The following is a 15,265-nucleotide window of genomic DNA, read 5'->3' as shown; positions in this document are numbered from 1 at the left end:
CGCCAACTTATCCAGCATATATTTTTTACGAAGCGGATGCTCTTCCAGCTGCAACCAATTACTGAAAAATATCTATACACACTCATTCACACACATAACCAACGGACAATTTATTCTACCCGGTTCACCTATACCACGTCTTTGGACTTGTGTGGGAAATGCCAACTGACCCAGCTGAGGCTCGAACCAGCAACCTTCTTGCTGTGAGGTGAACGTGCTAACCACTGTTCCACCATGCAGCCTTATTGTCAAATTAGTGCAGTCTAATGATATATTTTTATATTAATTACAGGATCTGATGATCAATTAATTGCAAATAAATATAATATAATATTTGCAGACTGTTTGTTGCAGCTCCAAAATGGCTTTATCTTTGTTTTTTATGTATATATAATTTTTTTTCACCTTTAATTGGGATAGAACAGTGGAGGCTACAGACAGGAAAGTATTGGGAGCAGAGAGAGAGTTGAAGAGTCGGCAAAGGATCTCGAGCTGGGAATCGAACTAGGGTCACAATGAGCACCATGGTGCTACAGAATATGTCAGCGCACTTAACCACTAGGTTATTGGCGGCGACAATGATTTATTTTATAATGATGGCAAGTAAATAATGACAATTTAGCTTATAGATTATATATCACAAATATTTAATAAAATTATACTGCAGATAAACTAAAAGCCATAAACGTTAATGTCTTAATGACTCATTTATCCATTTGATTCGTTTAAAGAGTCGACCCACTCACATTTACGTGTCCACTCATGCTATTCAGTACAAAACCAGCACAAAAAAATCATTTAAATATTGTATGTGCTGCTCAGGTAATATTTTTAGCTATATAATATGAACAAAAAAGCCACATATAAGCCATTTTACCCCAGGATCTTGAATTTTAGGGAAATATTTTGCATTATATCAACTTTATCAAGCAGTTTAGTCTTTTTGTCTTGCATCCTGTTCAGGACAGGTGCAATACACATTTGAATGTATTATTTTGCTCTATAAATATAACTAATGTGTTAAATCAACACATTTAACACATTTTATATAGACATTTTATATATGTGAGTGTGTTTCGTGGCAGAAATAAAGATTTAAAAAACACAATTAATGACAGAAATTTCACTTTTGCGAGATCCATTGATTCGAGTGTGTAGGAATTAATGATTCTGAAACATGTAGTTGAAGTCAAAATTACTAACCCTACAGTGATTTTTTCTCTCGAATATTTCCTAAATGATGTTAAACAGAGCAAGGAATTTTCCACAGTATTTCCAGTAATATAGAAAGTTTTATTTTGGCTATAATAAAGCAGTTTTTTTTTATTTAAATATGAAACATTTTAAGGACATAATTATTAGCCCCCTACAGTAATTTTTTTCAGATTCTCAACTGAACAAGCCATCATTATACAATGACTTGCCTAATTACTCTAACTTGTCAAATTAACTTAATTAAACTACATTACCTGACAAAAGTATTGTCGTTGATCCCAGTTGAAGAGCAACAAACAATAACTTGACTTCTAGTTGATCATTTGGAAAAGTGGCAGAAGGTAGATTTTTTAGATGAATCATCTGTTGAACTGCATCCCAATCATCACAAAGACTGCAGTAGACCTACTGGAACCCGCATGAACCCAAGATTCTCACAGAAGGCAGTCAATTTAGATGAAGGAAAAATCATGGTTTGGGGTTACATTCAGTATGTGGGCGTGCAAGAGATCTGCAGAATGGATCAAGACCTTTGTGCTGCCCATTACATTACAAACCACAGGAGAGGGAAAATTCTTCTGCAGGATAGCGCTCCTTCTCATACTTAAGCCTCCACATGAAAGTTCCTGAAAGCAAAGAAGGTCAAGTTGCCCCAGGATTGGCCAGCCCAGTCACCAGACATGAACACTATTGAGCATGTCTGGGGTAAGATGGAGGAGGCATTAAAGATACATCCAAATAATCTTGATGAACTCTGGGAGTCCTGCAAGAACGCTTTCTTTGCCATTCCAGATGACTTTATTAAGTAATTTGAGTCTTTGCAGAGATGTATGGATGCAGTCCTCCAAGCTCATGGGAGTCATACACAATAATTAAATATTTAAAAATCAAACCATGATCATATTTTATTTTGGTAAAATAAGCGTTATCTAGAGGCCTTTGCCTTTCATTTAAGCCACTTCTGATACCAATTGATCAACTAGATGTCAATATATTATTTGTTGTTCCTAAAACTAGGATAGGCGGAAAAGACTACTTTTAGGTAGAGTAGTTAAGTCTTTAAATGTGACTTTAAGCTGAATACTAGTATCTTAAAAATATCAAGTCAAATATTATGTACTGTCATTATGGCAAAGATAAAACAAATTAGTTATTAGAAATTATTTATATTATAGTATGACATTATTAGTTATTATTAGTTATATAAAACTATTATGTTTAAAAATGTTTTATAAAATATTCCTTCTGTTAGGGAAAAAAAAAATCAGGAGAGCTAATAATTCAGACTTCAACTATATATACGGTGGCAAAGCCAAAGTGAGAGTGAGCCTGACACCCACTGACCTAAAAAAAACTAAAACTAAACTAAAAGTAGTGTGTTCTTACCGTGCTGGAAGGCCTTGAGAGGGAACCAGAAGAGGATGACGGAGTGAAACAGGCCGTTCAGACAATGAGCCCAGAAGACCTGCAGGACAGATGGAGGAGGGGGTGAGGAGAAAGACACAGAGGCATGAGAAAGACGACGGCCACCCTGACCCTGCCGCTGACCCCTGCCCTCAGGCCTTTGTGCGTGCTCAGCACCAGGCTAAGTGGAGGTTTGTCAGGCCTCCACGCTCAATGGCCACCCCGCTGACAGACACTTTGTATATCCTCTGAGTGTGGAGCGAGCTGGAAAAACCCAGAGGGAAACACGCCAACTACAGTTTAGAAGACTAAATTATTTGGCCTCTTGTGAAATTTTCATTCTTCTTGGTTACACTTTAGTTTACGTCACAATTTATGTTAATAACAGCTGGCTTATTACCTGCCTATTATTAGGATATTTACTGTTTATTAGTAGTTATATTGTATGATCTTATTCTGCATCTCTAATTAAAACCTAAACCCAACTTCTACCTTACTATTTATAAACAGCTAATTAGTAGCATATTAAGCTAGTAGTGTTAGTTAATAGTTTGATAATAGTGTGAATTATTACCTAGTGTTTACTTCTTTTTAAATATTTCCCAAGTGATGTTTAAAGACAACTATTAAAGAAATTTTTCACAGTATTTCCTATGATATTCTTTCTACTAAAGCCTTGTTTCTTTTAGTTTGGCCGGAATAAAAGCAGTTTTTACATTTTTTTTAAAAATATGTTTTAAGGCCCACACATAATTTTGGATAAAATAAATGGTGTTAAAAATTTGTGTAAATCTATTTTAAGGACAACTTTATTAATCCCCTTCTTTATAGGTTTTCCAATAACATGCCTAACTATCCTAGTTAAGTCTTTAACCAGTTAAACTCTGCTGTTATTTTAGGATTTCCGTCTGGATTTTGCCTTCTCAAATTTAAAAGCTTCCCAAATCCACATGCAGAGGTGTAGATGCAAAAATTTGGTATAATTTTAAAGTAAACCTTTTAAATTTTTATAAAACACTATTGAAAGTGTTTAAAATATCTGTATATGCTGCCCGTGTTATAATAAACTCCTAAAAAAAAAAAAGAGGCGCTTTGTATTTTTTTATAAACTCAAATGTGAAAGTGTACCTTTTAGGTTCTGTGTGGTCTAGCGTGCTGCAATTAATTTTGATGGTTCCTGAACATGTCTGTAATCATAGGAAAAAAGAAAAATGTCTCTACCATAATCTATGCAAAAGTTATTGTATTCCATTGGATGAGAGGTGCTTTACAAGCCACAGGGGTCGATCATTGTTTACATACTTCACTATTCTTTTGTTTGATCAAACATAATTCACTGTGTTTGGACCACTTTAGACATATAAAAGGATTACTTATGCACATCACCTCAAAAACAGAGGAGAAATGGCCCTGAAGTCCACAGGAAAAGGTAAGAGATGACAGCTGTCTGTGCTATCTGGGGCTGCTTATTGATCATAAATGTAATGTTTTCACTTCTGCGCCATGGAAACACAGCGATTCAATCGACAACTGTTTGATATGTGAATATAATTCAGTAAAAAGAATGCTAGAACCGTATGAGCAGCGGCAAGAGCTTTCATTTGAGCTATGTACATGTGTCATATATGAACCATATGAAAATGAACCAATGTAAAATATCCAGCTCGGGTATCCAAAACACTGTGTATTTAAGTGTGAATAACATTTTTACAGTAAAATATGTGATGCATATGTGCATAAAATATAGATTTTCCACTTTCAAACGAAACCACTTAAGGGGGTCTGGTGCAATGCTAGCCCTCTAAATCCTAAAGCGAAAATCGATGACATCACAGTCCCGGTACAGAGTCCGCAGAGTTTAACTGGTTAAACAACCTATTTAAATGGGCCAATCATACCAATTGCACTATTTGCGTTGAGAGTTGCTGCTTATTCACCCTGCTGCCTCACGTTTTTACTTCCTGCTACATCTCACGTTTTTGCAGCACAATGCTGTGCACTAGTACCAAAAAAAGTGGCACTTACATTCCAAAAACGCACGGTGCACCTCACTGCCTTTTTTTGTTGACAAGCAAAAAAAGATATGCTGTGCGCTTTTTTTGTCACTAGGCAACAACTGAATCAGCTGCGTATTTTGCTGTTGATAATGTAATACATGTAATATGTAATAACATTGTGATAATAATGATATTTAAGATTTGTAAAGTCAAACAGCTCTGCATAACTTAAAACAGTGATCGCTAGTCTCTCCTCTATCTTTCTTTCAACTCTTCGTAGTTGTGGGGAGCGGCTTCCGTCTGGCCACTCTACCATACAGGCCTGATTGGTGGATTGCTGCACAGATGGTTGTCCTTCTGTAAGGTTCACCTTTCTCCAGAGAAGATTGCAGGAGCTTAGACAGAGTGACCATCGGGTTATTGATCATCTCCCTGACTAAGGCCCTTCTCCTCTGATCACTCAGTGTAGATGGCCGCCCAGCAATAGGAAGAGTCCAGGTGGTTCCAAACATCTTACACTTATAGATGATGGAGGCCCCTGTGCTCATTGGAACTTTCAGAGCAGCAGAAATGTTTCTTTAGCTTTCCCCAACCTTGTTGACAATTCCTTTGTCTTCATGCTTGGTTTGTGCTTTGACTTGCACTGTCAACCCTGGGACCTTATATAGACAGGTGTATGCCTTTTCAAATCATGTCCAATCAACTGAATTAACCACAGGTAACCTCCAATTAAAGTGCTGGAACATCTCAAGGATGATCAGTGGAAACAGAATGAAACTGAGGTCAGTTTAGAGCTTCATGCCAAAGGCTGTGAATACTGATGTACATGTGATTTTTCAGGTTTTTTATTTGTAATAAATTTGCAACAATTTCAAAAACTCTTTTTCCACATTGTCATTATGGGGTTTTGTGTGTAGAATTCTGAGGAAATAAATGAATTTAATCCATACTGGAATAGGGCTGTAACATAAAAAAATGTGGAAAAAGTGAAGCGCTATGAACACTTTACGGATGCACTGTATGTCTAGCATTTATTGATGGTGAATGTACTCGTGCAAGAATAAGATTCCAGATATTTTCTTTGATTGTTAAATTCAGTTCCCCTTCCCAAAACGCTTTTAATACATGTGTTAGGGGGACTATTTTGTGTTAATAATAGTAAAGATTTTGGAAATAACCCCTTGGCCCTGGTCATTATTATTAGCTCCCCTAAGAAATATATATATTGTATTTATATATTTAGAACACCAGCAGTTATTTATGACAGAACGAGATATCTTTGTATATACAGAACATAAAATGCAAGACATGGAGGGTAATAATGATCCAGAAAATAATCTTCTTATTAATATTAAACATAACTGTAAATATTTTACAGATCAACAGTTTAACACAACTTTCCAATCAAAGAATAATATTTCAATTATCCACTTTAATAGCAGACGTTTATATGCCAACTTCCATAGTATAAAAGAATATGTAAAACAATTCAAGCTTGAGATAGAAGGGTATGAACTAAATTGTAAAAATAGGGAGAACAGTAGTGGAGGAGGTGTGATGATATATGTGTAAAAGAGTCTGAATTATAAGGTGTTGGATAGTATGACTGTTGCTACTGATTATCTATTGTAATGCATTACTGCAGAAAATGTATGGAAAGGACAAAGAATATTGCAATGAGTTTTGTTTACAGAACTTCTGGATCAGATGTTGGACTGTTTAGTGAATGGATGGAAAAATTGTTTGCAAAATCCTCACAAAAAACATGTTTATATGTGAAGATTACAATATTCAATTCAGCTTTATTTGTATAGCGCTTTTACAATGTAGATTGTGTCAAAGCAGCTTCACATAAATGGTCATAGTAACTGGATCAGGGTAGTTCAGTTCCCTTTCGGGAACTCTACGCTGCGTCTCTTTAGGAGACACAATGGGATACAATCCCTCTCTTATAACCTCCTGAAGCACAGGTGAAATCAATCCAATGTAATTGGCGGGACCGTGTGTGACGTCAGACCGGGAGGTATAAAAGCACCACGGAAGCATACAACTTCAGCTTAGAACCTCTCGAACGAAGCGCACCAGGCTTGAAAAAGTATGGCAAAGTGACGCAGCGTCTCGTTCCCTTAGGGAACCATGGTTACATTCGTAACCTGACGCGTTCCCTTTCGGGAACTCTACGCTGCGTCTCTTTAGGAGACACAATGGGAACGCTATCCCAAACACGCCATAGTTTGATATGCCTGGTATGAGTTCTCCTAATTCTAGAAAAGATACTGGTTCTCAAAGTAGGATCCAGATCTAATCATTAAAACCTTTTTGAAGGTTTGCAGGGTAGAGAACCCTGCTGTTTCCTCAGGTGCCAGCCAAACACTGGCCAGCATAAAGAAGGATTTTGAAGTTGCCATACCCCTGGTAGATTAGGCCCTTATTGCCTCTGATAGAGAACGTTTCAGGGCCTCATAAGTCAGTGAGATAGACTCGACTATCCACTGGCTCAATGTCTGCCGAGACGCAGATGCCCCCATATTAGGTGGGTCATAAACAGTGAATGATTGTTACATTGAACTCCATTCAGCCGTATGATGTATGCATCTAACACCCGTACTGGGTAAAGCAGATGAAGCGCTTCTGATCTGCTTCATAAATGGTGGAGGATTAAAGGCCTGCAGCACCATAGGTCGTACCACCTCATGGAGACCTTAAAGAAGTACCCTATTGTGGGGTACAGGAATGCTCTTCACCATGCCAGGTGAGCAAGAGGGAGCTCCTCTTTTGAGATAAAATGCCATTTCAGCATTAGAAACTTTTTTTACATCTCCTTCAATGCAAAAATAGGGACTGTCGACAGGCCCTCGAGCACTATCAACAAATCCTGAATAGGAATTTTACTGGTGCATTTAGGCCTCAACCTTAGGGAACCATGGTTACATTCGTAACCTGACGCGTTTTTAGTGTTTAAGTTCAGTTCAGTTTAGCTCAGTTCAGTGTGATTTAAAATCATTACTGAGAGTTCAAACACTGAAGAGCAAATTCATCGATGCGTAGCTCTACCAATCCTGAACCATGCAAACCAGTGGCGACAGCGGAGAGGGAAAAAAAACTTCACCTTATAGGAGTGAAGAAAAAAACCTTGAGAGAACCAGACTCAGTTGGGCACGACCATTTTAATTTCTCCGCTGGCCAAAAGTCTTGTGCAGAGCTTCAGTCACAATATTGATTTGCTAAATCCAAAAAGGCACAAAAAACTGAAGAGTTTGTTAATACAATGTATAGTATGGGATTATATCCTACTATTACGAGACCTAGTAGAATCACATCTCACAATGTTTAATTTGCTGAAGTAATAACTGGTGTTATTTAATAAATTGCCTAATTAACCCAGTTAAGACTTTAAATAGCATTTTAATCCAAATACTAGTATCTTGAAAAAGTAGTAACTAGTAAAACATCATTTACTGCCATCATTGCGAAAGAAATAGTTAGAAATTAAAACTATTACTTTTAGAAATGTGTTGAAAAACCTTCTCTCTGTTAAACAGCACTTGGGAAGTATTAGATTTTTTTTTTTAAATCTAACAGGAGGGCTAATAATTTTGACTTCAGCTGTATATAAGAGATGTCAGTCCGCAGTGTTTTTTCCGCCATCACTACTTTTCCCCCTACACTTTAGTTGCCTCATCGAATTTCTCCAATCGTTCCTTTGTGAGTTACGAAAGAAAAAAAAGTGCCCAAATCCTTCATGGATACTTTTAGTACAAACACAGACAAGTTTTTAGAAATTAAGATGTATGAGTCTGTCGTTGGAGTGAATGGTTTTTTTGGAAGCATGGAAAAACTATCGCTTACACAGGTATACGGCATGAAGCCTTTGAGTGTCCGCGTCTGTATACATGCGGCATGTGGACTTTGGATGTGCCATTTAAACAAATATCCTCCTCCAAAACCGCCTTGTTTTCAATTTACATTATGCGCAGACGCGGCCAATCAAAACACTAATGGGCGATGTAGCATGAAACAGCCGTGAAATGAAATCAGGCCGTCACAGGTCCAGTTTCCAAACCCTGCTTTTTTTCGTTCCCCCCACAAGTGCTGCTCTTTTCACCTCGGCGGAGTCCGAGACCGCTCACTGCCCACAGACACAACAGATTCTTCTGGAAAACATTGAAATATTTGTGCTGAGAGACGGTCAGTGGTATTTAAAAAAAGATCAAATCGTTTTACAACTAATTTTGCTGAGAAAATAAATGAACAGAAAATGCATCCATATGCATTAAACTATGCCTGGTATTGAGGAGGAAATTGTGAATCTTTATTTGGATCCGTTTCATTTTAATGAGTGACTCGATTCAAAATGGTTCGCAAAATGCCACAAACACATTATTTTAATATTATATTATAGGGCTGAACAATATATCATTTGAGTATCGATATCACGATGTGTGTATCCGCAATATTCACATCACAGGATTGGGTTATTTCTTAAAGATTAAGATAATAATAAAATATTATTTAATATTATTTCAAATAATAATAATTAAAAAAAAAATTATCTATGCAATAATGACCATGTTATTTTACATTAGATTAGAAGTATTCACAGCCTCTGCTCAATACTTTGTTAATGCACCTTTGGCAGCAATTACAGCCTCAAGTCTTTTTGAATATGATGCCACAAGCTTGGCACAGTTGTCTTTGGGAATTCTTACCCATTCTTCTTTGCAGTACTTTGCAGTAATAAACGTTTATTTTGAAACTCAGAACCAAAAGTGTGTGAGACATAATGAAAAAGCTAAATGTAGTTAACAAACGTTTGTCCACAAATGTTTAACTATCAATAATTTCACAAAAATTGGGTTTAAGGTAACTTTAGTTTAGGCCACACTTGAAAGTATTAACAAACCATTAACATTAACTAGCATAATGAACTACTAATTAACTGTTTATTAACAGTTTGTTAGGTGTAAGTTGGGTTTAGGTTTTGGGTAAGATTAGCGATGAAGAATAAGATCATACTAATGAACAATTAATATCTTAATAATAGGCAGGTAATAATAGGCCAGTAGTTAATAGCAGGAATTTTGACCTGAACCTTGTTACCAAAATTATCTCTGACATTTAATGCATTGCCTTGTCTGAAAATGTACACATTTGAAGGTCTTAAAACACATTAATGACCCCAAATTCTTTAAGTGAAATACAGTACAACCTGACTCACAAAGAAAGAAATAAATATTTATGATGTATAATCTGACTTTGCAATGTAGCACTTGGCAGAAAAGCTGGATTTTCAAGTAGATGTTCAGTTTGTCTAACAGCAGCAGAGATGTGTAAGGGGGAAGGGATGAGCAGAGAAGTGAGAGAAGAGGAAAACCCTGAGATTGTCTTGTTTTGTGTTGTTTGACGGAGGCCCTGAATGACCTCTCGGCCTCGGTGCCCTGACCCTCTCACCTTCACTATCCACAGAGCAAAACAAAGCCCAGACTCGAGCCTTCAGACAGCAGCTCATCCTCACCACACAGCCCTGACAGACTCAAAATTACTGCTCTTTGCTGAGTTTATATTGAAGGTTTAGGGTTTGTTGGAGTGCATTACTTCAAGTATTAAACATTTGCATTACTTGACCCACACTGTGCAATAAAAGCTAATCTATTGAGTGGACTTGGACCACAAAAGCAGTTGAAATTTATCCAAATTCACATTTCTACATGATCTGAAAACTAAATAAATAAGGTTTCTTTTAACGTATGGTTTGTTTGGATAGGACCATATTTGGTTGGTACTCTATAAAAAATACAAATGTTCCACACAGTTCATTCATGTTGTCCCAATACAACTTAATAAATAAAACAAGTAAATTGAACATAAAACAATTCAGTTGTCCCCAAAAAAACTCAAGAGTGGTGTTATTGCTGCTCATTTTAAATGAGTGGATCAAACAAGCAGCAAAAATCTAAATATTGAAAAAAAAACTGCATTTAAAGTAGTCAAAATTACGTCATTAGCAATCCATATCGCTAATCAGGTATTTATTTGATATATTTAGAGTAGGAATTTCACAAAGTCCTCACGGACTAACGATTCCAATTAATAATAATAATGATGCATTTTATTTAAGGGTGCATTTCATGAAACTCAAGGTCATCGTACACAAAGAGCATAGAATCACCAAGAGGCGACACTCTAGTGCAATTCGGGAAAGAGCCACTAGACAGCGGAGCGGCCATTTTGGAACGAAAATTCCAACAGAACAACAGCATATTATAAGTCTGTAAAATAAACTATTAAAAGTGCAGATGATTGTGAGAGTAAGTGTTGTATTGTCGTATTTCAGGTTGTATCTCAGCTTTAATAGGCTTTTTAAATATATAAACAAAAAACAAAGCAGCTGCTTGCCATCGCGACAGATCCAATGGACAGCCGACCGCTTTCACTCCAAAATGGCGGAAACCGGGGCTGTTGCAATGGAACATTCTATTGAGTGATGCCTTTTGGTCATTCTAAGCTCTTTGCCGTACAGGACAGCTAGAACAATCAGTTCAAATAAAAACACAATAAAAACAATAGAATACAATACAAACTTTAAAAGTGCAGTCGGGTTAAAGAGAATAAGCTGTTCTAAACAGATGTGTTTTGAGTTTGGATTCAAAATGAGAAAGTCTAAATTACGGAGATCAGGAGGAAGTGAATTCCAAAGCTGAGGAGCAGCTCTTAAGCTCTTTTAACAGTATAGCAGACAAAACATCAGTTCATCTCAAGGAAAATCATTACATTTCATTCATTTACCTTCGGCTTAGTCCCTTATTCATCAGCGGTTGCCACAGCATAATGAACCGCCAACTATTCCAGCATGTTTTCCGCAGCGGATGCTATTCTAGCCGCGACCCAGTACTGGGAAACACTCATACACTCTCACATTCACACACACGACGGCCAATTTAGTTTATCCAATTCATCTACACCGCATGTCTTTTGACTGTAGGGAAAACTGGTGCACCAGGAGGAAAGCCACGCCAACACGGGGAGAACATGCAAACTCCACACAGAAATGCCAACTGGCCCAGCTAAGACTCGAACCAGCAACCTTCTTGCTGTGAGGCGACAGTTCTAACCAATGAGCCACCCCATTATATTTCAATAGATGTGACATACTGACAAACAACAGTAAATGTCGGTACAGTACATAAAAAGTTTCCTTTTTTTTAAATATTTACTTAAAGTGAGCTAAAACAACTCAATTCTTGAGTTTTTTGGGGGACAACTTCATTCTTTTATGTTAAACCCCACAGAAAGTTAACTTAACTCCATGTTGTCCTAATGCAAATCGACTGTGTGAAACGCAACATTTTTTACAGTGTGTATTGGCTTCCACCAACCTAGCAACTGTCCAGAACATCCAAACAACCACATAGAGACATACTAAAATACTTTGAACATCTTAGCAACCACATGGCAATGCATTGGCAACAACCCAAAACAAAACAAAGCAATAGGAATTGAACTAGTTTTCAACATCGCATGGTGCTTTACACACACAGTCTAATGAAATCAATAAATGTTCAGAATCATTTGGCGCAGTGCAGCCACGAACTCCTGTGTTTCTAAGCAGGTTGCTAAGAATGGAGGTGTGAATGGCCGTCTGTGTTGTCTGAAGCCGAGATCTGCATTCTGTGTGACAGCTTAATTGCTTAAACTAGCATGAAAGGATAAACTTTATTTTGCGCCGACTATTGCCAGACGCTCTAATCAGTCTTCTCCAGCTCTGTTGGGCTACAAATAAAGCCCGTAAGGAACAGAAAGAAAGAAAGAAACCATCCAGGGGTCTGTGGGGGGGCTTCGCTGTTATTAAAGAGACTTCAGTGTCAGAGCGATGCGAGTAAACGTGAAGAGAGACATGGTGGGTAAATTGCACTCCTAAAGTTTCTTCCTGATCTAATACATAACAAATACTACAACCCAAAACCAAAATCAGAAAAAGTTGGGACAGTATGGACAACGCAAATAAAAAAGAAATTGAATTCTAAATTTACTTTGAATCGTATTTCAGACCCAACAATACAACAAGTGTTATTTAATGTGTAATTGATTTCAATTCCGGTTCTTGCAAGACTTAAAAAAACATTTAAAGATTTTTTTTTAAAGATTAAAAAAAAAAAAAAAAAAAAAAAAAAATGTTGGAACAGTAAAGCATTTACCACTATGTAATGTTGCCATTCCTTTTCACAACACTTAAAAGATGTTTTGTGGCTAAAGACACCAAGTGATGAAGTGTTTCAGCTGTAATTTTGTCTTTAGGTCGGCTGTCGCATTTTTGTGCTTCCAAATGCGCCACATATTCTCTATCGGAGACAGGTCGGGACTGCAGACAGGCCAGTCAAGTACCTGTATCCTCTTCCTCCACAGCCAGGACTTTGCAATGTCTGCAGAATTTGGTCTTGCATTGTCTTGTTAAAATATGCATGGGCGTCCTTGGAAAAGATGTCTCCTCTATACATATAAATCTCTATACAGATCCGCTAGTTTCTCACAATTCGGCGATTGCTGAATGCAAAGCAAAATCAACAAAAAGTCACTAACTTTTTCGACCCAGCTAAATCCTTAATTAAATGCAAAATAATTGCAAAAAATGTAAATAAATCGCATAAAACATCCAGTTCCAAACCATACAATCAAATTATATTTATTTCAGTCTGCAATTTATTTATAGTTTACATGACATATAGACGTTGCATACTGAGCGCACGAGATGTATTTGAGTGTCACTAGAAAAATAATGTCTCATCTGTAACCTCAATATTATTACATCACAGGGAAGGGGATTGGAATTGTTTGCAGTCTGTGCGGTAAGCAGACGCAGTTGAAGTGCGAGTTATTTATACGTGAAGTCAAAGCAAAGATGGGGTTAGATAAGCTGTGGCAGGAATTGGATGTTTTGTGCATTTGACATGCTGCAGTCTGCAAAAGAAAGTGGGAAACATCTAACAAACGGAGCAATAGAACAGACAGAACAGCAAGCAGTTTACAAAGATGGAGATTGGTTCAAGGATGATGGCTGCTGGGCATCACTGAACTGAAGGAGATTATTTGTGCTTTACCTGTATGGCTGGTGTGCATCAAACGATAAATGTTTTCGTTTAACTCTTTTCCTGCAGTTAATAAGAGAAAACGATTTCCTGCCTTTGACAAGTTTTACGGCAGTCCGTGTTTTAGGGGTATTACGGTAGGGGAAGCCTTAATGCATGTCCTGAGTGAGGTACATGTTAGATGCTCAGGGAAGTGAAATCTGAGAGAAGGTAAGATTGTGCATAAAAATATGAGTTATACAAACTTCCTTTGGCTAATTCTCTATCAGTTTAGATCCGTTTTAGATCTTGTCTTGACAAGAGACAAAAATAAAGGAGCTTTATTTTTATGATGTGTCATTGTGTCAGATTGCACACTCAACATAGTAGGCAACTTAATATGGTAAGCAAATTATATACACACACACACACACACACACACACACACACACACACACACACACACACACACACACACACATATATATATATATACATACACATACACATACATATACACACACATGTATAGATATAGATATATACATACATAATTTTTTTTAGCAAATTTCTAGGAATTACCACCACAAAATTAGTCTTTTTTTTTTCAAAAGAAAATTACAAAAACGAATCGTGAAAAAACAGGAGGTCTGTCTTTATAACCAATTTAACTGATTGCTATCCCTAAATTGCTCCTGTCCTAACTTTTTTTGGAATGTGACAGGAAGGGATGTATATTTACACAGCCATATCACCCTGCAGCTCAAGACTGGTTACTCACTGAAGCTAAGCAGGGCTGAGCCTGGTCAGTACCTGGATGGGAGACCACATGGAAAAACTGGGTTGCTGTTGGAAGTGGTGTTAGAGAAGCCAGCAGGGGGCGCTCAATCTGCGGTCTGTGTGAGTCCTAATTCCTCAGTAAATTGAAGGGGACACTATGCTGTCAGTGGGCGCCGTCTTTCGGATGAGACGTCAAACTGAGGTTGTGACTCTCTGTGGTCATTAAAATTCCCATGGCACTTCTCGTAAAGAGTAGGGGTGTAACCCCTGGCCAAATACCTTCCATCGGCCCTTACAATTCATGGCCTCCCAAACATCCCCATCAACCAAATTGGCTTTATCACTGTCTCTCCACACTACCTATAGCTGGTGTGTGGCATGCGTATAGGCGTCGTTGTTCTGTGGCTGCCGTCACATCATCAAAGTGAACGCTGCACACTGGTGGTGGTGTGGAGAGACCCTTCTAATAATTATGAAGCGCTTTGGGTGTATAGCCATACACAATAAATGCGCTATAAATACACATTACATTACATTACTTTACATTTACAAACGAAATGAAATTGACCAGAAAAAACATGAAATATTTTAAAAGTCAAAGTAAATTTGGAAATCACTACTTCCTTTTTTAAAAGTTTTTCATACTGTGCCAACCTTTTCTGATTTGGGGTTGTATATTAGTCAATTATTAGTAAATACTGTAGTCTTTCTAAACTGCACTATTGTAAAGCACATTATACTGTGTATATATTACAGTATTTACATCTCTTTGTTAATAAATGCTACAGCATACTGTAGATAAACTGT

General features: G+C 37.2%; 1 protein-coding gene across 7 annotated transcripts in view; it reads right to left on the bottom strand.

Moving 5' to 3' along the window:
• Window positions 1-15,265, bottom strand: part of atp8a1 (ATPase phospholipid transporting 8A1) — a 332,848-nt gene that overhangs the window by 46,905 nt on the left and 270,678 nt on the right. For all 7 annotated transcript variants that reach the window (XM_073922212.1, XM_073922214.1, XM_073922215.1 and 4 more), the window contains one exon: window positions 2,602-2,680. In XM_073922212.1, the coding sequence (XP_073778313.1) occupies window positions 2,602-2,680 (79 nt within the window). The remainder of the gene's footprint in view (window positions 1-2,601; window positions 2,681-15,265) is intronic.

This window comes from Danio rerio, chromosome 14, assembly GCF_049306965.1.
Source record: "Danio rerio strain Tuebingen ecotype United States chromosome 14, GRCz12tu, whole genome shotgun sequence".
Classification (NCBI taxonomy): Eukaryota; Metazoa; Chordata; class Actinopteri; order Cypriniformes; family Danionidae; genus Danio; species Danio rerio.
This window is presented reverse-complemented; position numbering and strand designations above follow the sequence as displayed.